This window comes from Numida meleagris, chromosome 11 (assembly GCF_002078875.1).
Source record: "Numida meleagris isolate 19003 breed g44 Domestic line chromosome 11, NumMel1.0, whole genome shotgun sequence".
Classification (NCBI taxonomy): Eukaryota; Metazoa; Chordata; class Aves; order Galliformes; family Numididae; genus Numida; species Numida meleagris.
Window position 1 is genome coordinate 562,285 of NC_034419.1, and position 25,469 is coordinate 587,753.

The window sequence follows — 25,469 nt, forward strand, 5'->3', positions numbered from 1 at the left end:
CCCGCCCCCAGTCCGCACGGCCGCCTCCCGTCGGCCCCCGCCCTCAGCTCCCCCAGCTCACCTGGGGCCCGACTCCCGGGAGCAGCCTCCCTGTTCATCACCTTTCTTCCCCTGCAGCAGGCAGCACTGTCCCCCCCTTTCTGCTCCCACCCCCTGCCCCAGCAGCTGTCACCTGGCACCCCCCTGCCCCCAAGAACAGCTAGTGCGGCAAGGACGGGTCACACCTCACACAAGTTCTGCTCACCGAGCCTCAGGACTCCGCTTCCGAGCCACTCAGCATAAAGCAGGGAGCGGCAAACACGCAATCTGCATCCATCCATAAATGTCAAACACCCTTTAGTGGTAGACAGAGGTGCTGGTGGCCACACATACAGACTTGCTCTGTGGGCCAGAATAGCCGGCCCTTCACCGAATGTGCACCATCTCCTCCAGGAAGGGGGTTTTCATGCAGCCTGTGCAGAGCTGATCCATCCAGAGCGGGGCCTCATGCTGCAGAGGTGTGCGCCGTGGGTAGAAGGTGAAATTCACATCGTAATTCAGCAGGCAACTGATGGATGCCATGTAGATATCAGAGAACCGCACCAGCCGGCGTGAGAAGTACGTGGGGTTGTGGAAGGTACGGAAGATGCTTCCAAACTGGGGGTTGAACAGGTTCTTTGTCAGGGACCTGAGAGAAAAAAGTTGAAGCTCTGTAGGTTGAAGGCACTTCTCAGGCTCACTCCCTGCCCAGTGAGAGCCACTGTTCGGGCGACACACACTCCTAGCACGTCACAGCCTCTCAGACGCTCCAGAAGACTCTCAGAAAAGCTATGCTCATCAATATTTGGCAATTTGGCAGTTATTGCAAAACAGCAGTGGCCTCAGCACCAGCAGACCAAGCCCTCTTGGGCCCAACATGAACGATGCCAACTCAGATAAGAATCCATGCCTTTCCAGCTCACAGCAGCCCTCTTAAGTCCACGGTCGTGATCCCAGGTTCCTCCCCAAAGTTCTGCAACCCCAGGCCACTCCACTCCCACAGGATATTTTGGGATCAGCCTCCGACCCAGGCCCAAGGCAGACCACCCTTGTGCACTGAGACCGCAAGGAACATTCACTACATGGCCTTCCTCGCTACTGTCCCTGCTACAGATGGGGACCCACCTGCAACGCCTGCAGTGCTGGGTGTCACAGCAGCCAGCCACCGGCCCTCCTGGCCCAGGGCGACACCGCCACCCCTTTCCCTCCCTGTATTCAACCCCTCCAACCTCTCATGCTGTGGGACTGCACCGTTGCAGCCCAACGCAGACACGAGGCAGCGGGGAGGGCCACAGGACAACAGCTGCAGCAGCACTTTCCCCAAAACAAATAGACCCAGTGCAGGACTGCGAGCCCCCGAGAGCTCATGAGCAAGCAGGGCAACGCACTGACCTGATCTCCTGCCGCTCCTTCATCCACTCCAGCAGTACCTGCTTTGACTCCGCATCCTGATACATCTGCAGAGACAACAGCAGCAAGTGCCAGGTTACATCAGCCCTGTAAGCCACATCTCTGGTCCCCTCAGGGTTTTCCCATAACTCACAAACCTGCGAGGCCCCTCCATCAGCTTCATTTGAGGAGAATAAGATGCTTTTTGAGAACACAGGAAAGTTATGATATCCTCTGATTCCTACAACAGTCCCAAGTCTCAGACTTGGGAGAAGGCACGTTACACTCCTTGCTCAGACAGGAGCTCTTTACCTGCATCCTCTCCAGCAGCCCCGTCAGAGCCTGCTGCCAGGTCAGGGAGTGCATGTACTGCTCTGTGTTTATGATGCGAATCTCTGTCTCCAGTTCAGGGACTATGGCTCCGGTCCTCCAGCCATGACGCAGCATGAGGTCCTAGAGGTCGGGGTGAAAAAACAACTATGAGTTCAACATGAAGACTGAAAGCCAAACAGAAGCCTGTTTCCAAGAAAATTGGTCTGTTCCCACTGCAGATCCTCAGGGGACAGGCATCCTAACAGTCCGTTCTGGGTCACACAGTAAATCCCATCTCCCAGGCACGAGGATCAGCTGCAAGAAGCATCTAGAAATGTGAGCTTCACATAACCTGCTCTCAAGTTCACAGACCAGCAGTTGTTATTTACTTGCAGAAGGTACCTCAGGTGTCCTTTCTGCACCGCTTCCTTCTGCGTGACAGCAGAGTGGGATGCTTACATTCAGGAAGTGACCCAAAAGCCACAGTCAGCAGAGCACCAAGCACAGTATGCCAGAGACCTGTCTGCTCAGAGCAGGGCCCTGCCTTATGGACCAACACAACCACAACAGTCATGCAGGCTTGCTGTCACCTCACTGCATTCCCTCCTCAGCCTTTTCCTATCCTTCACCAGCCAAAGTACCACCTCCTCCTCCAACAGGACCACAGCACGGCCTCTCTCATGCTCTCCTCTTACCACAGGAGATAACTAGGTTGCTCTGCTTCTCTTCTCACTCCAGCAGTTCTCTAACAAGCTTGCTCCAACCTTGCTATCATCTGCTCTTAGATTTTTTTTTCCCCTCCACAGCAGCTTTCGGCATTCTGGGGCAATCTGGGCTTGCAGAGCAGCAAAGATTCACTCTGCAATACACAGTGATGCCAGATGTGCAGAAGTCTGGCCACACACACCTCCTGGATGACTGACTGCCCAAAATGCTCAGCCTGGACACAGACATCCTCCTGACACACCACAGTGCTCATCACTTCAAGCCCTGCTGGGGGTCACACCGAAGCAAAATGCAGAGCTTTTTACTCACCGCAAGATCACTGTACAGATGATCACCGAAGTAGAGCACCTTGGATCCACGCCAACCTGTCAGCCTCAGAAAATCGAAGAGATTACCCTGCAGGTAAAAGGAGTACAGGAACGTGGGTAGTGGCCCAACACCCTCAACCTCACTGTGTGAATTGGGGCAGCCACCAAATTCACAGGTTTCTACCCTCCTCCATCTTACTTCACTTTCTCTTCCCATGGGACAACTCCCTGCACAACTCTTAGACTTTCTCAGGCTGCAGAAAAAGCCAGAAACTCTTTATATCTCAATAAGCAAGTCAGGAAGCCCTGTGCCCTAGGGCACAGCAAGTCGAAGGGATCACACAGACAACGAAAGGAGGCCGCTTAGAGGGCAAGATGAGAAAAGCTCAGTGGTGGACAGAAGGAACCCCAGGCACTCTGGGCTCAGAAGCTGCCAGGCTCAGATAAAGATTTCACCTCACAGAATTCATGGGGGGTAAGGTGAGCATGCAAGGCTATCAGTCAGGAGCACTTGAGGCTGTTCTCACATCGCTGACTGCCATTTCAACCAAAGCACTAAAGCCCACACATTCACAGCAATTGCTTACCCCAGCCACGAAGCCAAGCAGCTTGGGCAGATTCACGGCTAAGTAAAACAAACCAAACCCCAAAGCAGCAGCTAAAGCTGCTTTCAAGACTTTCCAAACATCCTGTCAGCACACAGAGGAGACTTTAGGGACTCCCATTTCCACACAAGTTTTCCACATGAGTCACAACGGAAACAAAACCCACTAGGAAAGCAAAAGGCCCCATCAGTGCCAGCAGACTAGCGTGCCAGCACCAGCAGTCACACCAACCTGCAGGCTGCTCGGCAGCAATACCTCCAGCCTGTGCCCATCTCTGCTGCCAGGCAGCATGTCTACTGTTCACTGCTGAGTGAAGGCCAGTAGGCCTCTACATTTCTTGGACTTCCTCTCCTGAACTCACAGACTAGGGGAAGGAGCACATAGGTGCCACAAATAAAAAACTCCATGTTCTTCAGAAAGGAGAGAGAGAACAGGCAGGAGGGCCATCATTTGAACTCCTTAGTCCCTAGTACAGAATACTTGTCCGTAAGATCCCATTCATGCAGGACACCCACAGCACAGCTGCCATACAGCTGTGAACCAGGGGACAGGAGCAAGGCACCTCTGCAACATCCCAGCACAGCAAGATCCATGGCGATAGACAGCCAGAAAGAAGCATATTGTGAGAGAAACCATAAATCGTGTTAGGATCAAATCTTCAGATGATTGAAACAGGAATGTGTTGATCAAAGGAAACGTCAGACTCTAATAATGTAATGTAATATGCTCTTTTTATAAAGAGCATATACAGCATAGCAAGATTCACCCAAGCAACAGAAGCACGGATCTCCATCAGATTCAACAAACAAAAAAGTCACACAATACACTGTTACATCCCAAGAACCACACTTAAGCAACAATCTTGATGCAGTCAGTTTAACGTGGTGATGGGGGAGGACTGGAGAGGACCCCAAAACCCCACCTTCTTCTCTCATCGTTTCCTTTCCCCAGTGCAGCACTCATTTGCTTCAGCCATCTGTGGCCCCAAGATGTAGGTGGTCAAGAGCAGAGTTTAATTCAGCATGCCTGAGGCGCACCTCTTCTTCTGAAGGAGCTGCTAACCAACTAAGAAAGTTTGCCCATGGGAAAGAGATTTTCTATGGGCTCTGCTTGCATGTTCCCAGCTCCAAGCTCTTGGCAGAGTGCAGAAGCAGTAGCAGAGCACTTTGACAGTCCCACTGGACAGGCCAGAGGCTTCTGAACAGCACTCCAGGACACGACCTACTTTTCTACCGCAGGTCAGGTCACAGCTACTTGACCGCAATCTCACTAACATATTCTTCCCGTGGGATCCAACAGCTCATAAAACCAGGAACAAACCGTCCTAATGACAGAGGCCACTTTATCTCAAGGTACAGACCAGCTGCAAGGAGAACACCCCAGGGCAGCAAGTTCACCAGGGCCCATGGATACGCATGTCTTTCAGGAAGGGAAGAGACAGGGCAGCCAGGCTTCATACCCTTTCTGATCACCCTTTCCCACACACCACCTCAATGTGAAACCTCTCCTCACTTAGGAAGACCATTCTTTCCAAAAAGTGCTAAGCAATCTTCGCTACTGCTAAAAAACCTCCTGTTTTATAGAAAAGTGCAGCAAAAAGAGATCAAGGCAACAACTAAGTCAGACAGCTTTGTGCCATCTCTTCCAATCTTGTGGCAAACAACTTGGAGTGAGATGTGGAATACCTCTGCACAAACATCAGGCTGCAGACAGTTCTGGACAATCACACTCTTGGGACCCCCTAAGGGACAAAGGTTTCAGGACTGGGACGTCAGAAAATCTACACAAGCAGGGTAGGTTCCCTGCTTTTCACACAAACCAGGCAGCAGCGGGGAAAACTCAGACTGGCAGAGAGAACTCAGCACAGCCTGGCAGAGAACTCAGCACAGACCCTCCTGAGCAGAGAGCCAAGAACCCAATTCCCTAGGATAACTGACCCTTTTCACCCTTGCTCCTGCCCTGGGGACCCTCCCTCTCTAAGACAAAGACCAGCTAGGCTGACTGAAATACATCCCTTGAGCTACATGCCACTCCGCAGCATCACCCACACACGGAGCTACATAGGAAACATTTCAGAGATGCAGACAAAAGGTTTTCTTACCAGGCAGCTCTGTCATACCTTGTTTCAGCTCTGCCTCCTTCAAGTTTAACAAGCTGCAGTTGCCAAGAGTGCAGTGTAGAAAGAGCATGGCATGGACCATCTCTCACCATGCTCAGATGCTGGTTTATCATACGCTAACAGGCACAGCAGACATTGGCAGGGCTTTCTGATGTACAAGACCACCCTTGATCCTAACGTACACAGGAGCTGAAAGACCTTTCAGAGGCTTGCAAATCCTAATGCTATTGCTCCACAGCGTGCCAAGAGACATGCTGAAAGCACTTAGGGGAACAGTATCATATTGGCCAAGCAAGACCTCTCTGCACGTGGCCAGAAAGCATCTCTAGCTGCCACAGGCCACCACAGCACACAGAGCCTAGAGCATGCCTCCTTGCAATTGCCCTCTAACCCTATTACAGGTGTTCTTTTCAAGCACCTATATTTCACTTTTCAAACATCCATAAGTGATCTATCAAAGCACCCACCCTGCCTAAGAAGACTTTTCTGTTTTCTTACTATCTCCAGGCTTTTCCAGTGACTTCCGAGAGTGCAGGTGTACTGTAAGTCTCCAGCATTTCAGACTCTTGCTTCTTATCTCTTATGCACCCAGGTCACTTTACCTCTTTGTAGATCTTTCCTTTCTCCAGCTGGTTTATTTTGTCCCATTGCAGTGAGCCATTATCATCCAGTTTTCTAAAAGGTCTGGAAAAAAAAAAAAAGGGAGGAGATTTCAACTTCTTTTGATTTTTAGTGACTGTTACCTGGCAACTACAACATTCAAATCTCATTTACCTATGTAAGAACCCTGTTCATTTCACCAGCTCATTACACGAAAGACCCTCAGGCACCATGCAGTCATACATTTTTATCTCCGAAAGACCTAGATCATCATAGCTCCAGCCCACATCCCTATGACATTTCACCCACATCCCATGGAGAGAAATCTTATAAAGTCAGCTCAGTATACAGATTTACTCCTGGTTAGGCTAGTGGTTCGGGGAGCGGGGGGGAGGAAGAGGAAAGAACAGTTGGCTCCCTAGAGAGCCAAACATAGAATATATTCCTGGTCAGTCATAAGCTGAGGCAACGAAGCAGGCACAAGTCTCCCAAACCAATGAACAAAAGTGCAAAGCAAGGACAGTGGTCTGCCTATCATCTGGTCCCCTGACATCTCCTAGCTGATCACAAAACCCAGCTGCCACGTACAAAGGCTTCCAGAGCTACCTGTTACAAAACACCATCATACTCAGTAACTAAAACCACAGATATTTGCTTTCAGGAACAGGAAAAGGAATTCTGTTGGCACACTCTCGAGACCTCGTGCCAATAAACAGCCAGCTGTCACACATACCATTCCACTTCTCTTTTCTTTCTAAAGATTTAAGAACACTAATACCTCTAAAACCTAAGTTAAGCCCAGGCCAAGAAAAAACTCTGGAGGTTTAAGATAGCTAATTTTAGGAACACGCTTTCTGTTCGGCATTAACCATAGGATCTACTTATTCCCAGACTGATCGTTTTTTGTTGACCAAGACAAAAGCCTCAGAGAGTATCTGAGATGGCACTGGAAGGTTCATTGCATAGTGGATCTAAGTTATACACAGAAAACCATAAACTGCTCTTTAGGAAGGCAGGGGAAACTGTTTACACCATACAACGGGGCGTAAAACCTTGAGTCCACACACAGCACTATGGTACTTGGGTGACATACTTTCGCCGATCAGTGAAGAAGTTGGGTTTGTCAGCTTGCACAATGACCATGTCAAATAAGTCCCGCCAGTTCTTGCCAACCATGTGTTTCATTCCTTTGTCCCTAGGGGGGAAAGGAACAGCAAAGTTAACAGACCATTCCCACCCAACGCTACATCTTCACAACAGTCTGTCGTAAAACTACTCTCATTTTAGCAACAAAGAAGAAAGCACAACATTTTCAGAGTCTCACAAGGCTGCCTGATTGCACGAAGGGCTGATGTAACGCTTTGACCAATTCCAGGCATCCCACCCTTCTCTTGTTACCATGGGAAGTCCAGAGAAGTCTGCAGCACAAGCTGTCAGAGTAATTCAAAGTGGAGCTCCATAACACTGTGGCCAGACACAGCCTCATAGACTCTTGGAGAAGTGAAACCTGATGGTGTAGAAAGAGCAGCAGGGTGCCATGTTCACCACAACTGGTCCCCACAGTGCGCTCTATCACTACTGCCACACAACTCTCTAGCTTGGATGAGAGAACGTACTGCAAAGCTATTGCTGCACTGTGGTGACACATCAATGCATATTAAAGGTACTCACACAAAGCTAAAGGGACTGTTCGTAATGAGGAAGAGTTTCTTTTTGTGGTTCACCAGTCTGTTTAGGACAGCATAGATTTCATCACCATGCAGAATATACTGTTCTAAATTGGAATAAAACAGACATCAATCAAGACATGTTGGCAGAGGTCATGAACACATTTCTTTAAAATCAAACAAAACCAAACCTAACCCATAAACCAACAGAGATGCAAAAGGACCAAGTTAGATCTGTCTCAGACAGGGCAGGTAGTGAAACAGTATGGTGATAAAATGGCCTTCCCCATCCTTATCTATCTCACCTAGAGGGATGAGAAAGCCCGAGGAACTGAAAAGGCTAGCAAGAAAGAGGGTTGATCCCAAATGGAAAGTCATAACCACTCGAGGCCATGATCATGATCAGGAGGTTTTTTCCCCCACTCTAAATGGAGACCTCCTCAGCCTTCCTAGACAGTGCCTTGGCAACATTCACACTATGCCAAGGACTGCCAACCCCTACTTAAAGGCAGAAAGAAAACAGAAACAAAAGCAATGATGTAGCTGTTTCCTCCATTAAAACAAGATCCTCCATCAAACCCTAAATATCACCTGGTCCTTAATGCCACTCTAACCCTTGGCTGCCTTTAGGCATGTCACAATCAAGACTTAGTGTAGGACCTATGCAGCAATCTTTTGCAGAATGCTACATAGTACAGGACACGTAAAAATGGATTTTGCAGCAGAATTCTGCTTAACTCACCCATATCTTTTTCAATCCATTTGTACATCACTCCTTTCACATGTACATCTCTAATAGCATCCTAAAGAAAAGAATAGGGAAAAAAAAGTTTCACTTTTACATATAGCATTCCTGCTTCCCAGCCAATTGCCACCTTTGAGGAGGAACACACTAATGACACATCCTGTCTTCTTGCTGAATGAAGTGCTTGGTGCCAATGTAGAGGACCTTGTCCAGTAAGGCTTACTGACATGCTGAAAAGAGGAACACAGTGGCTATAGTCAAGCTGACACACTATCAAGAGAGAAACCTCAAAATCTTCCCATGTGGGAACAGATCTTGGAAACCTGGGGAGGTCTCGATCAATTGAAAACTGGAAAATGCTGCCCAGTTTTCGAGAAGGGCAAGAAAGAATGCCCTGATGATTACAGGCTTATCAGTATCATCTCAGTGACCAGTAAAATTATGGAGGTTTGGTTGGGAGTTACTGGAAAATGCTTGAAAACAGTCATTGGTCACAGCCAATACAGGTTAACAATGGAAAAGTCCTGTTTAACAACTTCAATTTCCTTTTATGATAAGGTTACCCACCTAGCTGACCAAGGGAAGCTAGCTGATGGAATCTTTTTGGACTTTTGGTACTATCTCTCACAGTAGCCTTCTAGACAAGATGTTCAGTATGCAGCTAGACAAAAACATAACATGATGGGTGAATAACTGACTGGCAGGTCAGGCTTAAAGGGTTATGGTACACGGGGTTCCATCAGGCTTGTGAACAGCCACTGGTGAGGTTCCATAGGGCTCAATTAGGGTCAGTTTTCTTTAATCTTTTCATCAATTTATTGGATGCAGGACTTGAAAGCATACTAAGTAAGTCTGTGGATGACCTTGAGAGGAGCTGTTGGCTCCCTTGAAGATGGAGAGGCCTTGCAGAGCGATCTTGACAAACAGGAGGGCTGGGCAATTTACAACCGTATGGAACTAAACAAGAGCAAGTGCCAGATTCTGCACCTGGTGTGGGCCAGCCCTGCCTATATGTATGGACTGGGGGACAAGAGGGTGGAGAGCAGCACTGCGGATGCCAGAGCTCAGGAAGCATTTGGACACTGCTCTCAGATGTAGGGTTTGATTTTTGGGTGGTCCTGTGAAGAGCCAGGAGTTGAACTCTATCCCAGTGGGTCCCTTCCAACTGAGGATCTACGATGATTCTATGATTCTAGGAAAGCACTACTTCCTTCCTTCTCCTGGAAACCAGTACATGTTAATGCACTGCTACCAAAGCAGCAACCAAAACTGTGGAACCCAAAACAATTTACTGCCCCAAAACCTCAGTGGCTTGGACATTAGCTCGCTCTTCTTCCTTCCGTATGCCTGCAGAAGCTTTATCAAATATAACCCAAAGGATGGATTGTGGCAAAAATGAACAACAGAGGTGAGCATCTGTGATTCCTGGCTTCCAAGAGCCAGGGAAGGCTACCAGCCCTGGCCCCAGGTAGCCAATGGGCACAGAAGCATCCATTAGGAGTGCTGGTGGGTTGGGTTTGTTTGATTGTTTGTTTGCCAAAACAGAGCTACCCAGTTTTCAAGAGGGAGGAAGCTATTTTAGCTTGTTAAGGATATCCAAATATCCTCTATTTTCCAGGCAAGAGGCCAAGGTGCAACACATTTTTGGACACACCCAACTAAGATTTTTCACAAGTCTCCATCCAATGAGATATGCCAAATACACAGGGCCATTTCCAGAGCACAAACATATTTAGCAGTGTTTGCACATTTAAAGGTATTATTTTAATCTGTGACAATTTAGACAGGTAAACAAAGGCTGCCTTTCTCCAGGACACTTAAATCACTGCTGGTATTCCTCTAGGAGGTGCCTCTTCAGACTGCATGCCCACACCCACCACTGCCATTGCTAGGGGAACACATGCACGCAACAACACACAGTCACCTGGTCTCACTGCCATGCACGTGAAACTTGCTGACCAGCCTAAAATTAATCTCCTTCAAAGCTGGGAGAGAATCTGAGTTTTCAACTTAAGTGGGGGACAGTGAAGGAGGAGGCGGCTCCTCATCAAAGTAGAGTTTTAGGAGACTTCTTACACCATTTGGATCTCAGTGGTAAAAAGGCAGCAGAGGTCGCACCTCATTCCCCAAAAGACTGCCCTACTGAGCTATGAGACTGAACAAAAAGTAAGAGCGCTAACAAGAAAACAACTTCATCTTGACCAGCACTGTCATTAAAAGCAAGCAGTGCTTGGTATTTGCATCAAAACTACATTTGCAGAGCAGAAAGAGATTCCAAGGTGCCTTTCCCAACAATAACAAAAGGAGCGAGGGAAGAACTGTACGTTTTCTGCAGGACTTAAAAACTCCCTCCAAGGAAAGCTTTCTCACTTTCCAAGATGAAACAGCCAAACTGGTACATAAGGAGCACAGTCTTACACATCCGCTTCAGCATATACTGCTGCCTTAGGGACTGCACTTTTGACTCAGTACAGCGTCTCTGGTGCTCACTCCCAAACACACAACACTGCAATTATGGCCACCACCAAGAATTACAGCAGTGTATCAGGTTCAGACATGTCTTAACTCACTGCAAGCCTGTATTATAGAAGCAGCTGGGGCTTGGACATCTGTCTGTGAAGGCGTAGAAGGCTCTCTGTGCTCATGTCCCCAAATCATTTCTTTGTGCTTGCACTGCAGAGGAATTCATTTTGCAAAAATGTTTGTTTATTCTCACTGTACAAAAAAAAAAAAAGGCTGCTCTGGTAAGGGTACAGATCAGCTGTCATCTTTTCAGTAAAAATTTCAGGCATTGCCATGGACTTTCTGTTGTATCTCACTTCCCTGCCTACCTCAGTCACTCCTTCAGGAACAACGACATCCCTCAGGAAAGGATGCAAAGACAATTGCCAGAATTAGCATGCAGGAGTTTGAAGGCTTGAGCACACCACTTGCCTTGCACTGAGTTTGTATTAGGCTACAGCAACCACTCACCTCCTCTCAAGGTTTCAGCTAGGAACAAATCATTTCTGACCTCAAAAGAAGGCTCAGAAGACACACTTGACAGAAGACCTCTGGAGTCAGCTGTGTTCCCTCTTCTCATTTTCCCCACTCCAAAATCAGAAACTGACAACCCTAAGAACATGTTCAGGTCTTGTGGGAAACTGGCTGGCATGCTCTTATCAAGCACCAACAGAAGGTCAGAACACAAGCAGTAATCCTTGGCTGCAGCAAAGCTGACAGGGTGGATCCTTATCACAAAAGCAGCAGCACAGATGCAGCATTTCCTTCACAAGAAGACTGAACAGTGTATGTACAGGCTGCTCCCAGAGGATGAGCGTAACACTCCCACAAATTACAAACCCCAAACCCCACTCCATGGAGAAAAGCAAGAAGTAAGGCTTGACTACCAGGGACTACACATCATCTGTCAACATATGTCACCTAGGACAGCATTTTCAGGCACTTGCAACTCATTTAGAGCATTAACTAAGAAGTCAAATGGTAGCCCCCAACAGCGGTGATAATCTTATATAGACCTTTCAAATGCTGGGAGTGAAGTTGGTGGGCACAATCAGCACCTTGGACTAACTGGCTCTTGACAGAAGCCACAGTCATGCACAGAGAAACATCCCCAAAAGGATCAGCCTACCCTGCAGATGCAAACCGAAGGGGTGGATTTGCAGAGCAGGCAAGGGCAGGCTTTTCATGACAATCCCTGTATAAAGTAAACTATATGGTCAGACCAAGCCTCTTTGAAAAATAAGATATTAACAGGAAGAGAGAGCTTACCAGTTTGTAGAACTAGAAAATATTTACGTAAGCTTTGTAGCATATTTCCCAGAGAATCCTCAGCCTCCACCGGCCTAGATACTTCCACAAAGGATATGTACAGTAACATCAACACCATAGTGTGATCACAGATGTAACATATTCTGAAAAGCTCTACAGTGGCAACAACACAGTCATATTAGACTACGCACTAACAGCCCTTAGGTTTGGGAACTGCAAAGCTCGCAAGAGCTTGCAACTCTGATGTGGTATGAGCTATGGGGCTGCTGACATTTTACTTACAGATATATCCTTGTAAAGATGGACCTGGTCAAACTCAATGCCATGAGTTATAAAGTAATCGATGACTGAAGAGAGCAGTGTCATTTCAGGAAGAGAAAAGATGTCCATAAACTGTTTAAGTGAAGGACCCTAGAAAGCAAGAAAAAAAAAGTTACAGAAATGCATTGAACAAAAAATGTTAAAAAAAAAACAAACAAAAAACGCAAACCCCAAAAAGCAAACTCTTATCACTCAGTACCATTTGGAAGGGATAACAAAAGCATTTAGGTGAAAATAGACAGTTACATCCTGACCCAGTAATAACTCACCTTGCATTAGGCAGGGCTGCAGCCCTCCCATACATTTGCTGTTTTTATAGCCAATCAGTCATGACCTTATCAGCAGATCAACAGACAAGTTTGGCTCCAGAGAGACCAGCCACCCAATACAACAACGCAGAAGACTCTGGTGAGTCTCACCAGTAAACCGCAATCAATTTTCTCATTGTTCATCACCGAAATGCCAGGACTGCCAAGGGAACACTTATTAAGATACTGTATGTGAAAAGCAATTTGGGAAGCAGACTTCTCAACGAACCCAGCCACCAGAGGTGCCTGGCAACCCAATCACATCGTGCCTGTGCATGTGAGCTTTGAGCAACCCATGGCTGATGGTTGCAGTCGCAATGCTCTGGAGTAATACCAGTCCAGATCAGAAGGTATTTTTTATAGCTGTGTGAAAGACAGACATGAAAGCAGCGTCCAACAGATCACAGAAAGGACTCAAAGTGGAGCAGTCAGAGGACACATGCTGCCTAGTGCCAAACATATGACACTTCTCGTCAGGATGCAACACCTATGACACCTTCCATTTAGGCCGTTCTAGCCAGCGTAAAACAACTAGCACTAGTGCTGCAGTATCTGAAGGCAATATCGAGGCAACACAAACTGGGGGCAAGGAAGAAGATGCAAAACAGCAAAAAACAACAAACAGCATTTTGCTGTGACCAAAAGCTATGATGGCATGCTGAGGGTTACACAATTTCCATCCATCCAGCACAGGACAAGTTGAGCAACAGCAGAAGCAGACACCCTTTGGTCTGGGCTACGTATCACATGGTGGTGCCACTAAACAACATTTGTTGAATCCTTTCAGCAGATTTTTGTTCATTTTGATGTGGTTTCACTAAAGGAACATTTATCCTACTAGGAAAAACAAAATTTCCTGAAAATAGTTCCCCATCTTTTTTTTCTTTTTCCTCCACAGAATCATAGAATTGTATAGGGTGGAAAAGACCTTCAAGATCATCAAGTCCAATCACAGAATCATTAAGGTTGGAAAAGACCTCTAAGATCATCTAGTCCAACCATCAACCCATCACCCAAGGCCACTAAACCATGTCCCTAAGTACTGCATCTACCCTTTCCTTAAACATCTCCAGGGACGGTGACTCCACCACCTCCCCGGGCAGCCTGTTCCAGTGTCTAACCATTCTTTTGGAGAACAAATTTTTCCTATTGTCCAACCTGAATCTCCACGGCACAACTTGAGGCCATTCTTCTTGTCCTATTGCTAATTACAGGCAGATCAACACTTCACCCGCATCACAACTTTTCCCCAAATGTTCTGCAGAACTGTTAAGGGATTCTGGGAGAGAAGCAAGAGGGACACACACAGGCAGCTCCTACTTAAATCACTAGGTATAGGATTTAGCAAAGATCAGCAGAGCAATTACCTGTCCTACCTTTGAAGACCTGAAGCTTAGAGAAGACAGTTAAATGTTTGATTTTAACTGCAAAGAATTACGTTGTAGCTAATTGACCTAGTTATTGTGCCTTGTGCCATTACCCTAAAAGGTAAGTCTGTCCTCACGCCCTCCCTTTCGCAGCCATGACTTCATTACACCAGAAAAAAACTGACATACGTCAGGATGAAAACTGCACCACAGGTTTAGAAGGAATGACAGGTACACTTTTTCCATGACATTCACAAGTTCTCTACCTTTCTTACACGATAACTAACACTAGTCCTGCCCGTGTAAGGCACACTACTTGCACTGTCCAATCCTGGGCAAGATCTGTTTCTACGAATTGCAGGTGTAGGGATGCCAGAAGTTATCCATACACTCCTGCCAACAGAGGATCAAAAAAAGCCTTAATGGAGAATATTAACACGCTTCAATTACATCAGTCTTGTTTGTCTTACACGTGTTGTCTGTTGTCTCTGATTTTGTAGCTGTTCCTTGGCCCAGGTGAACCTCACGAGGTTCAACAAAGCCAAGTGCAAGGTCTGGCAACTGGGTTGTGGCAACCACCACTATCAGTACAAGCTGGAGGATATAAGGATGGAGCACAGCCCTGCCAAAAGGGACCTGGGGGTGCTGGTGGATGGCAGCTGGACATGAGCCAGCACTGTGCCCTCACAGCCCAGAAAGCCAACCGTATCCTGGGCTGCATCCAAAGCAGAGCAGCCGGCAGGGCAGGGAGGTGATCCTACCCTCTGCTCTGTGCTATGACACCTCACCTCGAGTGCTGCGTCCAGAGGGGGAGTCCTCAGCACAGGAGAGATGTGGACCTGTTGGAGCGTGTCCAGAGGAGGGCCACAGAAATGATCCAAGGGATGGAACACCTCCCTAGGAGGACAGGCTGAGAGCTGGGGATGTGCAGCATGGAGAAGAGAAGGCTCTGGGGAGACCTGAGACCAGCCTGTTGGTATCTAAAGGGGCTGTAAGAAAGAAGGGGACAGACCCTTTAGCAGGGTCTGTTGTGACAGGGCAAGGGGAAATGGTTTCAAACTAAAGTGGGGAGATTTAGATTGGATATAAAGAAGAAGGGTTTTTTTTTTTTTTTTAATGATAAAGGTGGCAAGGCACTGGCACAGGTCGTCCAGAGAGGTGGTGGCTGCCTTGTCCTTGGAGAAATTCAAGGCCAGGCTGGACTTGGCTCTGAGCAACCTTATCGAGCTGCAGGTGTCCCTGCTCACTGCAAGGGAGTTGGACCAGATGACCTGCAAGAGTCCCTTCCAACTCTAACGATTCTATGATTCCCATTGCCCATCCAGCTACATCAACACTGCACACTAAGGAGGACAAGGTCAAAGATCCCTACAAAGGCCTCACTCCACATCAGTTGCACTGCACTTGGTGACACCAGCAGTCACCTTAAATTAGATGCTTTCCACTGAATATGTTAGTGGCACAGAGATTCAGAACAAACAAGCTACTACCCCTTGGCCACTTCTGGTGCCAAATTTTACAGTGACTATTTTAATACCTAGGGTCATGCTGAAATGATTGAGTAAATGCAGCTAATCCAGGAATGAAATGGATAGAACTCAGCAGGTACTCTTTTGCTCTATATCATCATTTATCTGTGATATCATTCGCTGGTGAACAGAATCTGCATACAAAACGTTGTTCAAATAATTTTCCCATTTTACTTTCAGAATAAATTTTATCCTGCAGCATCAAATGCTCCCCCTGCAACAAGACAGAATTCCCTTCCATGCTTTTATAAAAGCACGGAAAAGCAACAGATGAGATCCTGCAGTAAGGATGCATGGAAATGAACAAACCAGCAAGCTATGATGAGAGTTGGGACAGAGCACTTTCCTGATGTTAACATCAGGATGCACATGCCCATCAGCTCTCACACTGCAGGTCTCACTCTAACCCAGACTCCTTTTGGAATGACCACTTGTGGGAGCACCGTGTGACTGCCAAGCCCAAACTACAGGACAGAAGACAATGCATCATTAACTGCTGTGGTACCTGCAAAGCAAGAAAGGCACCTCGGCACAAGCACCTGGTCCTGCAAAAGCTCACAGCTTGAAGCAGACTGCATGCTTGTAGTTATTTAAAAAGAAGGGTTAAGTCATCTCAGTTTGCCCAGAGTGAGGAGAGCTGTACAGCAGGAGGATAACTGAGTGCACTTTACAGACAGATATCAAATTCTAAACAGAAAGATTTACTTCAAAACTGGAAAAAAGCTGAGCTATAAACAGAGAATATACTTATCCAGAACGTAACTGCTCAGATTAATTGTTCCCAAGAGAGAGAGAAATCAAATAGTGACATTGCTGGAGAGTTCAGACAGCAGACTCAGAGGGGTATTTACCAGAGGAAGCCAGCTCTTCTTCCAGCTTCTCTGTAGGCAACTGAACTAACAAAGGTCAAGAAACAAAGCAAGTCTGAAGGGAAAGGGATGTGAATGGCCCTGCTAGCCCATAGAACCACATCAGGCATTTGTGGAAGAAAATCTCACCCCTAACTTCCTCTAGTTCAGGCAACTAAAGGATCTCTACAGTTCCTACAGGCATTGCTTCAGTATCTTATTGCAGTGTGATTTTCTGCCCCCAAAAGAAAACAATCACAGATGCCAGCCCTACAAATAAAGTCCACTGAAGAGGTGTGAAGGGCTGTAGTAGGGATCCCTTTCATGAAGGATAAAAAAACCCTATACCAAACCAGACTTAAATGCATTGCAGGCACCCTGCTGCTACACACACACACACACACACACACACACACACACACACAAAGCCCTTCCCTCACTGCTCAGTGCAAACACCGTCCCTGCAGGCTGCCCTGGTAGTTTGGGAGCAGGATTTGGCAAAAGAACAAGCAGGGAACATTTTCCTATCACCCTCCAGAGCCATTCACCTCCAGGCCAATAGCCCTGGTGTTCAGAAATGCTTTGCAGATGGCTTTCACATGTTAAACTGCTAAATAACCTCTGGGTCGAATTCCCACTGGAACAAAAACACACACTGCAGCTCACTAGGTCCAAGGGAGGTTTACATGCTCACACAATGCACTGTTTTCCCATCCAGTGAAAGAGCTGCTGCATCACAGCAGTTAAGGGCTCACATTACCTTGCCATAGAAGTCGCTCATTTGATACAGGGGGATGTGCTGCGTACCTCCGTAGAGTTCGATTACCTCTTCATCAGGCACTGGTTTGAGCCCTCTGGACAAAAACCAGCAAACAGCATGTCAATAATCACCAGTCTGCAGAGAGCTACAAACTGCAGAGAAAGGAAAGTGGGGACAGACTCGTTTGTAAAACTCACACACTTCTCTTGCACAAAAGAAAGCGTGGCAGCTCCGCGATCCTTTGGATTCACATAAAACCTTACCCTGACATTTTTCAAATACCTTGCCTGTTCCTTTAACTTAATTGAGGGGCTTTATCCACATTCCAGCAGAGTTCACACAGAGGTTTTCCCTCGGTATGCTGTCAGTCTGCTCATGGGACTGCTGCATCAAATAGGCCCCACCACCCGACTCTGGCAGCACCAGGTGCCTAGTTTTGGAAAGGTTGCTTCCATGAAGTTTATCACCACTAAATGAAAAGGTGGAGGGAAAGTTTCCTGAAATGAGGTTTCCATCCCATTCAGTTTTCCTGAGCAAAGCAAGTCCTTCGCTAACAGAATATTCAACAGGGATTGCTCTTTTTCTCCCAAAATACTGTAACCACAACCAGGGCTACAAGCTGTACCGTTCCTTACCAGGTTTTCTAGCTGCTAGAGGCTTTGCCTCTTGCACAATTTTTGATGGCTGTTTACTCAAGTGGTCAGCAGCTTTTTCTTTCTCCTTACGTATTCTATCAATGTACAACCTCTAAGAAATTGAAAGTTCCCCAAGTTTTCCTCAAAAGCAAAGGACAGGTTAGAAAAAAAAAATGCTTTGGAACAGATACTTATACAAGAACACTAGGAAAAAATGCTTAAATGTTTTTTCCCTAAAAATCTCTTTATGAAATTACAGTAAAACTTGCAGCAGTACCAACCCCCTCCCCCTCAAATGAAAACCTCTCACTCAAAAAAGCCAGTTCTCTCTGGTTATGAAATTCCCTTCTTAATATTCTTATGAGTATTTTCTGTAACTGAAGCGTAACAGCAAAAGGGCAGAGTTCAAATAAAAGCCATCCGCTTCCACGCTCAGGAAATTCAACACAGATTTACAGCAGCATTGCTATAGATATCTATGCATTGCTACTTCTTACACACCAGCCCCACTTCTCATCAGTGCTGGGTCTTCTCTCAGTGTCCAGCCTCACGCCTTTCTGGACGCACACATGGAGGCAATCCCTTTGCTCTTGCATGTTTGGCCACTTACTGCAAAGCACACTCAGGTCTCCTCGGAGAACAATGTAAGAGAAGGAAAAACAGGGCAACCTAAACCTTGCACTAGGCCCAGATTCTGATGAATCATTACATTAGTGACATTGCTTTGAGTTTATTTGCACGTCCAGACAACTCTCCTCTTAGCTTTGGGACAAGCCAAGGAATACTGCCACTGGGATATGCTCCTGCTTGGAGCAGATAGGCACAAACGTGGACCATGTGCATTGGAGGCCTTCCCTGCTTGCAGTGTTTACTGAGGTGTGAACACAGGCACGCTGTAGCTGCAGCTCAAACATCACGTAGAGTACGTGATCAGATAGATCATGAAGTACTACAAAAAGCTCCACGTCTTCCCACACGCTTGGCTTGAAATCCTTGAGAAAAATAACTCCCTGCAATTATATGCCTGGTAAGCATCTGAAGCAAGTGGAAACAGGATAAGCCAGACAAGACTGTGCTGTGCTCAAAGGAAAAAAAAAAAAAAAAAAGCCCATATACCATGAATTGTGGTTACTGAGATTTAGCAATCTGCATATACAGGCATTTAGAAAATAATTTTCAGAACTAACAGACCTATATGCTGTCCCAAGCTGGACATAATGGAAAGCATCGATCTTCATCAGCAGACTCTGTGAGAACGGAATAAAAGACAGATATTTACCATGAGAACTCGGCAGGTATACACTGAAACTTTGTTTAAGTTTCAAACGCTAAACAAATGTCGTTTAGAAAATAGAATTCAATGCAAATATCCCACATCCATGCATTTAAAGCTACACCTACTCCCTAGACACTTCTACACACACTTATCAACACTATGACTTTTTATAAGCCCCTCTGGCAAAGGCCCGTCTTCCTGTGAGCCAAAACACAACTGCCTGCTATACCCTCAAGCTGGTGGACAAGGGTGCAGTTGGAAAAGAAAGGCAGAGGACAACGTGATCAATCTCTCATCTCAGTTATCTGAAGCAGAACTAAGGGGGCAAGCTCTGGCTTTGAGCACAGCTGCATCCAGTCATTCCCTTACACAGGAATGCTCCCCTCCACCACTTCTTCCCCTCCCCAACACACATGTAAGCTAAGATGCTCACAAGCACACCAGGCTAGTAACATCAGAGCTCTCTTGGGGGCTTTCCATACTCCTTTATTCATGAGTCATCTGCCCATCCATCATCCTGAAAGCATAACTCAAATTCTCAGCTCACAGAAAGCTGGTCGGGACAACCCAGCACCGTTCTGCAAATAAAATCAGGACACAGCTTCAAACCACTTGTCCTGCTCCTACAGTGCAAGGTAACTGATTCCACAGAGCACTCACAACCTCCAGGCCCACTCTTCCGTCACTACACCACATGGGCACAGCTTGTCACCCTGCAGGCAGACCTCCCACTAGTTTGCGAGGATTGCAGGCAAATCTGCAAGATTCACCCGGACAGGCACTACCCAGTTTTTCATGTGTTTTGCAAAGTCTGATCCCAAAAAAGGGAGTTCTGACCCCGTACTCACTGAAACAGCACTCTCTTGGCTAGGCCAGCCACCTCTGCGTTCCCGCAGACACCAGCCACAGATTTAAACATAGAAAGAGTTTCTCACAGATCAACTTTCTCTGCTGTGCTCCCACCTGACTGCCTGGCTGCACGGATGACATCACTGGGCAGTAGGCTTTCAGGGAATGGCTCCAAAGCGCTGAAAAAGGTTTAGAGCTTGTGCTCTGCTTGCCTGCGCTCCAAAGAAGCATGCATCTCAAGTAGCTTGGATCTTTTTCCAGGCAGTCCTATTATTCGGGTGGGGGGGTGGGGAAGGCTTTCTAAAGTGTTCTCCTGGCAAGTCACTTCTATTATTAGGGTAAAACATAACGCCTCTGTTCCTGGCAAGTACTTGCTGGAGACAGAGGATTTAAATCTCCTAAAAGATAGTAATGATCAAGCAAACGAGCTAAGTTTTTAATTAATTAGTTTGTGGAAATAACTTAACTTTTTAAATTGGCAAAGCTGTTTATCAAAGATCTTTTACTAGCCTGGCCCATTCTGCTGCAGGCTACACAAACACAAAGGACATCTCAGCCCTGCGACACTTGTAAACAAGAAGAATCTATGCAATGGAAGGCACAGACACCTGGACTGTGCATTTCACTGATAGTTTGGTGATCGATGTTATTGTAAGCAGCAGCAGAAAGTATTTCTACTCAAAATATAACACGACAAAAGACAAAGCCCAGGAGGTTGAACTTCGTACAGCTTTACCTTTTGTACGTCATAGTGAAGTCCGCGTATGGCAAACCCTGGAATGTAGTCATACTTCCCAAGCCCTTCTGGATACTAGGAAGACAGACAGCAATATTTTAAGAGACACAAGCATTGATTATCAGCAAAATTATTTCACCTGCTGACCTGGCTTAGGCCCACCAGTCTTCTCACTCCAAGCATAAACCAATCAAGGGACACGTGCACTTTGTTTTGCCCTTCAATAAAGAAAAGCGGATGAATGAAACCCCCAAAATAGTTGCTCTCATTTAAGGGACACTAACAAAAACCCAGCAGATCCATTCAGGCAGCACAGACTTCCAGTAAGCTCCATTCAGTGCGTACATTTGGCAAAGCAGTGGCACTGCAGAGTCCCTCTAAAAAGAAAGACATGACTGGAAGAAAACGCGCAGAGCAATCGCCTATTGCGCACAGGGTGTCCACTACTGGGCATGCTATGCAGCATCACCCACATTAACCTGCACATGCCAAGTCCTGTACCCCTTCACTGCTGGCTCACAGCTCATGCTTATTCACCATGTGTACCTCAAAGCTGGAAGTCTGTAGGCAGGACTTCCACAGTTGGGGAAAAGAGAGCAGATTATTTCCAGACTAAAGTTCCCACTCCATATTTACAAAGCCTCAGGAATGTAGAGCTCGGTAAATCGTTCAACAGGAAATTAATTCCAGATACAGACAAAACGTTCTGCAATCAAAGACTGAAATGTGAAATTTATGTAAAAAAGAAAAACCAACAGTGCCACATGCGCACAGTACTGCACTTGATAAGCACATCTGGGGCGTCGTAGTGAGCAGTAGGATTAACTGAGGGGAAATTCTTCACGCATCATTACCTTGAACTGTTCTATTAGGATGTCTCTGGCAGTGTTGAAAATCATGGAGTGCAGTAAGTTAGAATACTGCGCTAACGTGTAGTCGTAGTCAAAGCCATATATCTCAACATCTCTCAGGCTGATCTCATTGTTAGCGTAGATAGCTGCTGGGTTGAGGAGATTGCAGACTCCTGGTGGAAGGAGATCTGAGAGAGAAGAGAAGGGGGGAGAGATTAGAGAAACCAAGAGAACCAGCAACATTTCAACCTATCCTTGTGGGCCAGGCAGCTGAGGTGCCACATGGCAGCAGCCACGGAGCACGGCGCCGCTAACCGCCTCAGACAAACCTCCCCGCTACACGCTGTGCAACCTCTGCCTGCCTTGGCAGCCATGCTAACATCTAAGCAGTCGGCTGCCCTGCATCAGGGAGACCAAACAACGTCCCTTGGTTCCGGCCTACACAAAGCAAAGCAGACCCTGGTCTGAAGCACCAGGTGTGCAGCCCAGGGCAGCTGCAGAGCACAGCAGGGAAGCATGCACTCCTCACTTCCCGAGTGATGTGAGCAGGCAAGCTCCCCTCCTCGGAGTACCTGCATTACCTCAGTGAGAAACGCTGAGGTTTGCCCGTCAGCATTTGTTTCCCACAGAAGCAGGCAGCCTCCACAGAGCAGCCCTTCAGGCACTCTCAGGGCATCTTCATTTCCTTTTTTAGGAGCAGAATGGAACAAAGTTGTATACAAGCACCAACTATGCGTGTATACACACACACACACACATATATGTAAACAACAAACAAACAAACAACCTATTACAAAACGAACACCAAACACCCCGCACCATTAGGCCACGCTCTGGGAGCATGTAGTGCTGATAGCAACAAGTTATCTGCGCTCTGCTGATAAACAGCTGTGGGAACAGGTCAGCTGCTGCAGTTCCTCACTCCAGAAAAGGGTTTCTGCTTGTGAGAGTGACAGCAGAGCCACGAGCAGGCGCCCTCCACGCTTCCCACCCCATCAGAGCCACGCTTGGCACGATAAGAAGAGCAATAAGGCTAGCTCTCTACAGCGGGTTCCCTCATCACATCCACGCTGAGGGACAGGGAGGAAAGAAGACGTTTCCTCCCCGCACAAGGACAGGTAACATTCCCCTGGAACGAAGGGAAAAGCACGGATGTTTTCCAGATCCTACCTGGCATCAGCAGGCAGCATTTCTTCCCCTTCCTATCTTAACTTTTGGCTTTTAGCAAGAACCCTGTGCCAGTTCTGTAGGACGTTCTTGCTAGAAAACCATTTTTCCTCTGAATCTAGTATCAGAGAGTGCTACCAGCCATTCCCAATTAAGACTCTGCCTGGAACAACTGGAGAATTTACAAAGGGTTTTTTTGGTCAACATCCCAAGTACAAGCGTTAACCTAAAGAAGCGAGCACAGAACTGCTTTCCTCTCCTACAGGGAGGAGAATTTTAATGACGAATGCACCTCGCTGCAGCTGCCATGTCCCTGCAGAGATTGACGCTCACTGCTGGCTACAGTCAGGACAACACGTTCTGACAGTTCGAGCAGCATGATATATTGCTGCCTCAGCCCCACCTCTCCCTTCATAGGAGACACGAGACTTACTTGGATTAAAAAAATAATGAAAAAATAAGCCAGCCGCATCTGCAAAAATCCAGTCAATAAAAGCCATGGGAGCTGATGCTTTTGTAAGGAGAGGGGATGCAGGGAGATCAGAAGCAGAGCAGTGATCGTGCCATGCCATGCGAGTTACGCAGCGTGCAGAGAGCAGGGGCCATGCTGCCTGCCCCCCCTGCCACGCTGCTGCCTGCCCCGCAGCTCTCCTCCTCTCAGACATCTTGTCCCCAGCCCACACAGCACATTCTCCCTGGCCTCCTAAAGGCCAAAGGAAGATGCGTATGCCAGCCAAAATGCTTTCTCATCATTGCCTCACATGTGGCACGTTCCCTACAGATGCTTCCTGGAGTGCCGCACAGATGCTCATCTCCTTGCTGTGCTTTCTATCACACACCTCCGCTACCAAAGCCAACCACGGCTTGCCCTTCCTGCTGCCACCCACCATCTTCGATTCACAGCAGCCTCAAAGTCCCTGAGGCCCTGGGGGGAAGGAAAAGCTGCTGCTGCATGCCTGGCACTATGGAATCCTGCACAGACCGTGCGTCCAGCACAGAGGTGCTGTCATACTGGCTCTTCCTAGCTAACTGAGCAGAACCCAGTGCGGATGCCTTTACTCCAAGAACAGCAGATTTGGCTCTTCCTCTGCACAGAGGGATTGCTGGGCAGGTAGAATAAATTACAGCAAGAAAACAAAAACAAAATCAAAAACAGCCTCATTTGCCAAAACTGAGTTATAATCCCAAGTAGTCTTTCTGTCTGAGCGTTAACCAGGAAGGGAGGCAGTCACTGCTTACTCAGCACCTCACCCGGGAAGCGTGAGCAAAGGGAGAACTGTGTGCGAAGGGAGAACTGCGTGATCACCAAATTCAGCGCTTCTCTCTTCGAGCCACACTTGTGCTTGTTGCACAGAGGCGAGGAGTTAGAAGCTCTTTCTGAGGTTGCCCAGGAAAGCAGATTTATTGTAGCTACGTGCAAAAGATCTAGGGATAAAAAAATCCATCAAATATATCAACTTCCTTACAGCCAAATCTTCACTTGTTTTCCAGATCCGCTGTGTTTCAGGATTGCATATTTCCTAGACTGCAGGATTTTGGAGACTCTTGACAAACAGCGCCTTATCAGCCTTCCTCAACACTTCAGATACCATCAAACCCAACGCGGACAGCCCTGGACAACACCGCCCCTCTGGCACGGGACTACGCTTGTCCTTAGGGCAGAAGGAAGAACACAGCACATGAAGTAGAGGTGGTATTCCCAAGTCCTTGCAGGCAGTGCACAAACACAGCTGCTTGGTTTCGCATCACAGTTACAAACCGAGAACGAAGGCCCAACTCGGTTCGGTTGTACCACCACCAGTGAAAACCAGCGTGGGCCAACTGCGCTCATGCCTCCTCACCAACCTTCACCCAACCCCATTTGGCATTTAGCTCTGGAGATAACTCTGCACTGGGCCCAGGAGCACACACCCTGCAGCAGCTGGAACGCAGCAGCCAAGCACCCAGTGGCCAACTCCTTCTCTTCCCAGGATCACCAAGGGCTTCATGTTTTATGTCAGATCTCGGAGGTCGGGGGAAGCAATGACAGAAGCTGCCAATCTGAACTGCCAGACGGCGCTTCCAGACCCTCCGGCAGCTTTTGTTTATCTAAGGGCTGGAGAAGGAAAGCGAACAGAGAGCTATTTAACGGGACAGACAGGGACACTTCTTAGCCCTCTACCCTGCTTCCTTTCAGCATTCCAGGAGTCGAGAAATCGGCAGGAAAAAGTTCCGTGCCCTTATGCCACGCAAGTTATTGTTTCACGTTTTTACGGAGCTTAACGCAGCTGAGATCTACCCGCCGCAGCCCCGAAGCCCGCAGTCCTGTTCTGCACACGGGCAAATCTGGAGAGATAAAGGGGTTTCCTCCTGGCCGGGACCGGCAGAGGGACACCAGGGGGGAAGGGGGAGATGGAGCGCACGGCCACGTTCCCGCCGCCACGGAGCCACGCTCCGGCGGGGCAGCGCGGGGACAAAGGAGGGGAGCTCTGGCGGGGCAGGGCGCGGCTCTTACCATAGACCAGCTTCTTCATCTCGTGGTACCTGGCCCACAGGTAGCTCCGGGTGTCGGCGCCCTCGGAC

The 25,469-nt window shown here is 47.6% G+C and overlaps 1 protein-coding gene across 1 annotated transcript; it reads right to left on the reverse strand.

Moving 5' to 3' along the window:
• NT5DC2 (5'-nucleotidase domain containing 2) lies at positions 320-25,469 on the reverse strand (the record flags this gene model as incomplete). The annotated part of the gene is given in 14 exon segments (XM_021409290.1): positions 320-667; positions 1,411-1,475; positions 1,720-1,860; positions 2,755-2,841; positions 6,080-6,161; positions 7,171-7,272; positions 7,749-7,851; positions 8,487-8,547; positions 12,543-12,671; positions 17,394-17,487; positions 19,220-19,275; positions 20,890-20,964; positions 21,744-21,928; positions 25,402-25,469. Coding segments are annotated over 14 exon segments (1,510 nt in total), but the record flags the coding sequence as incomplete, so codon positions are not given.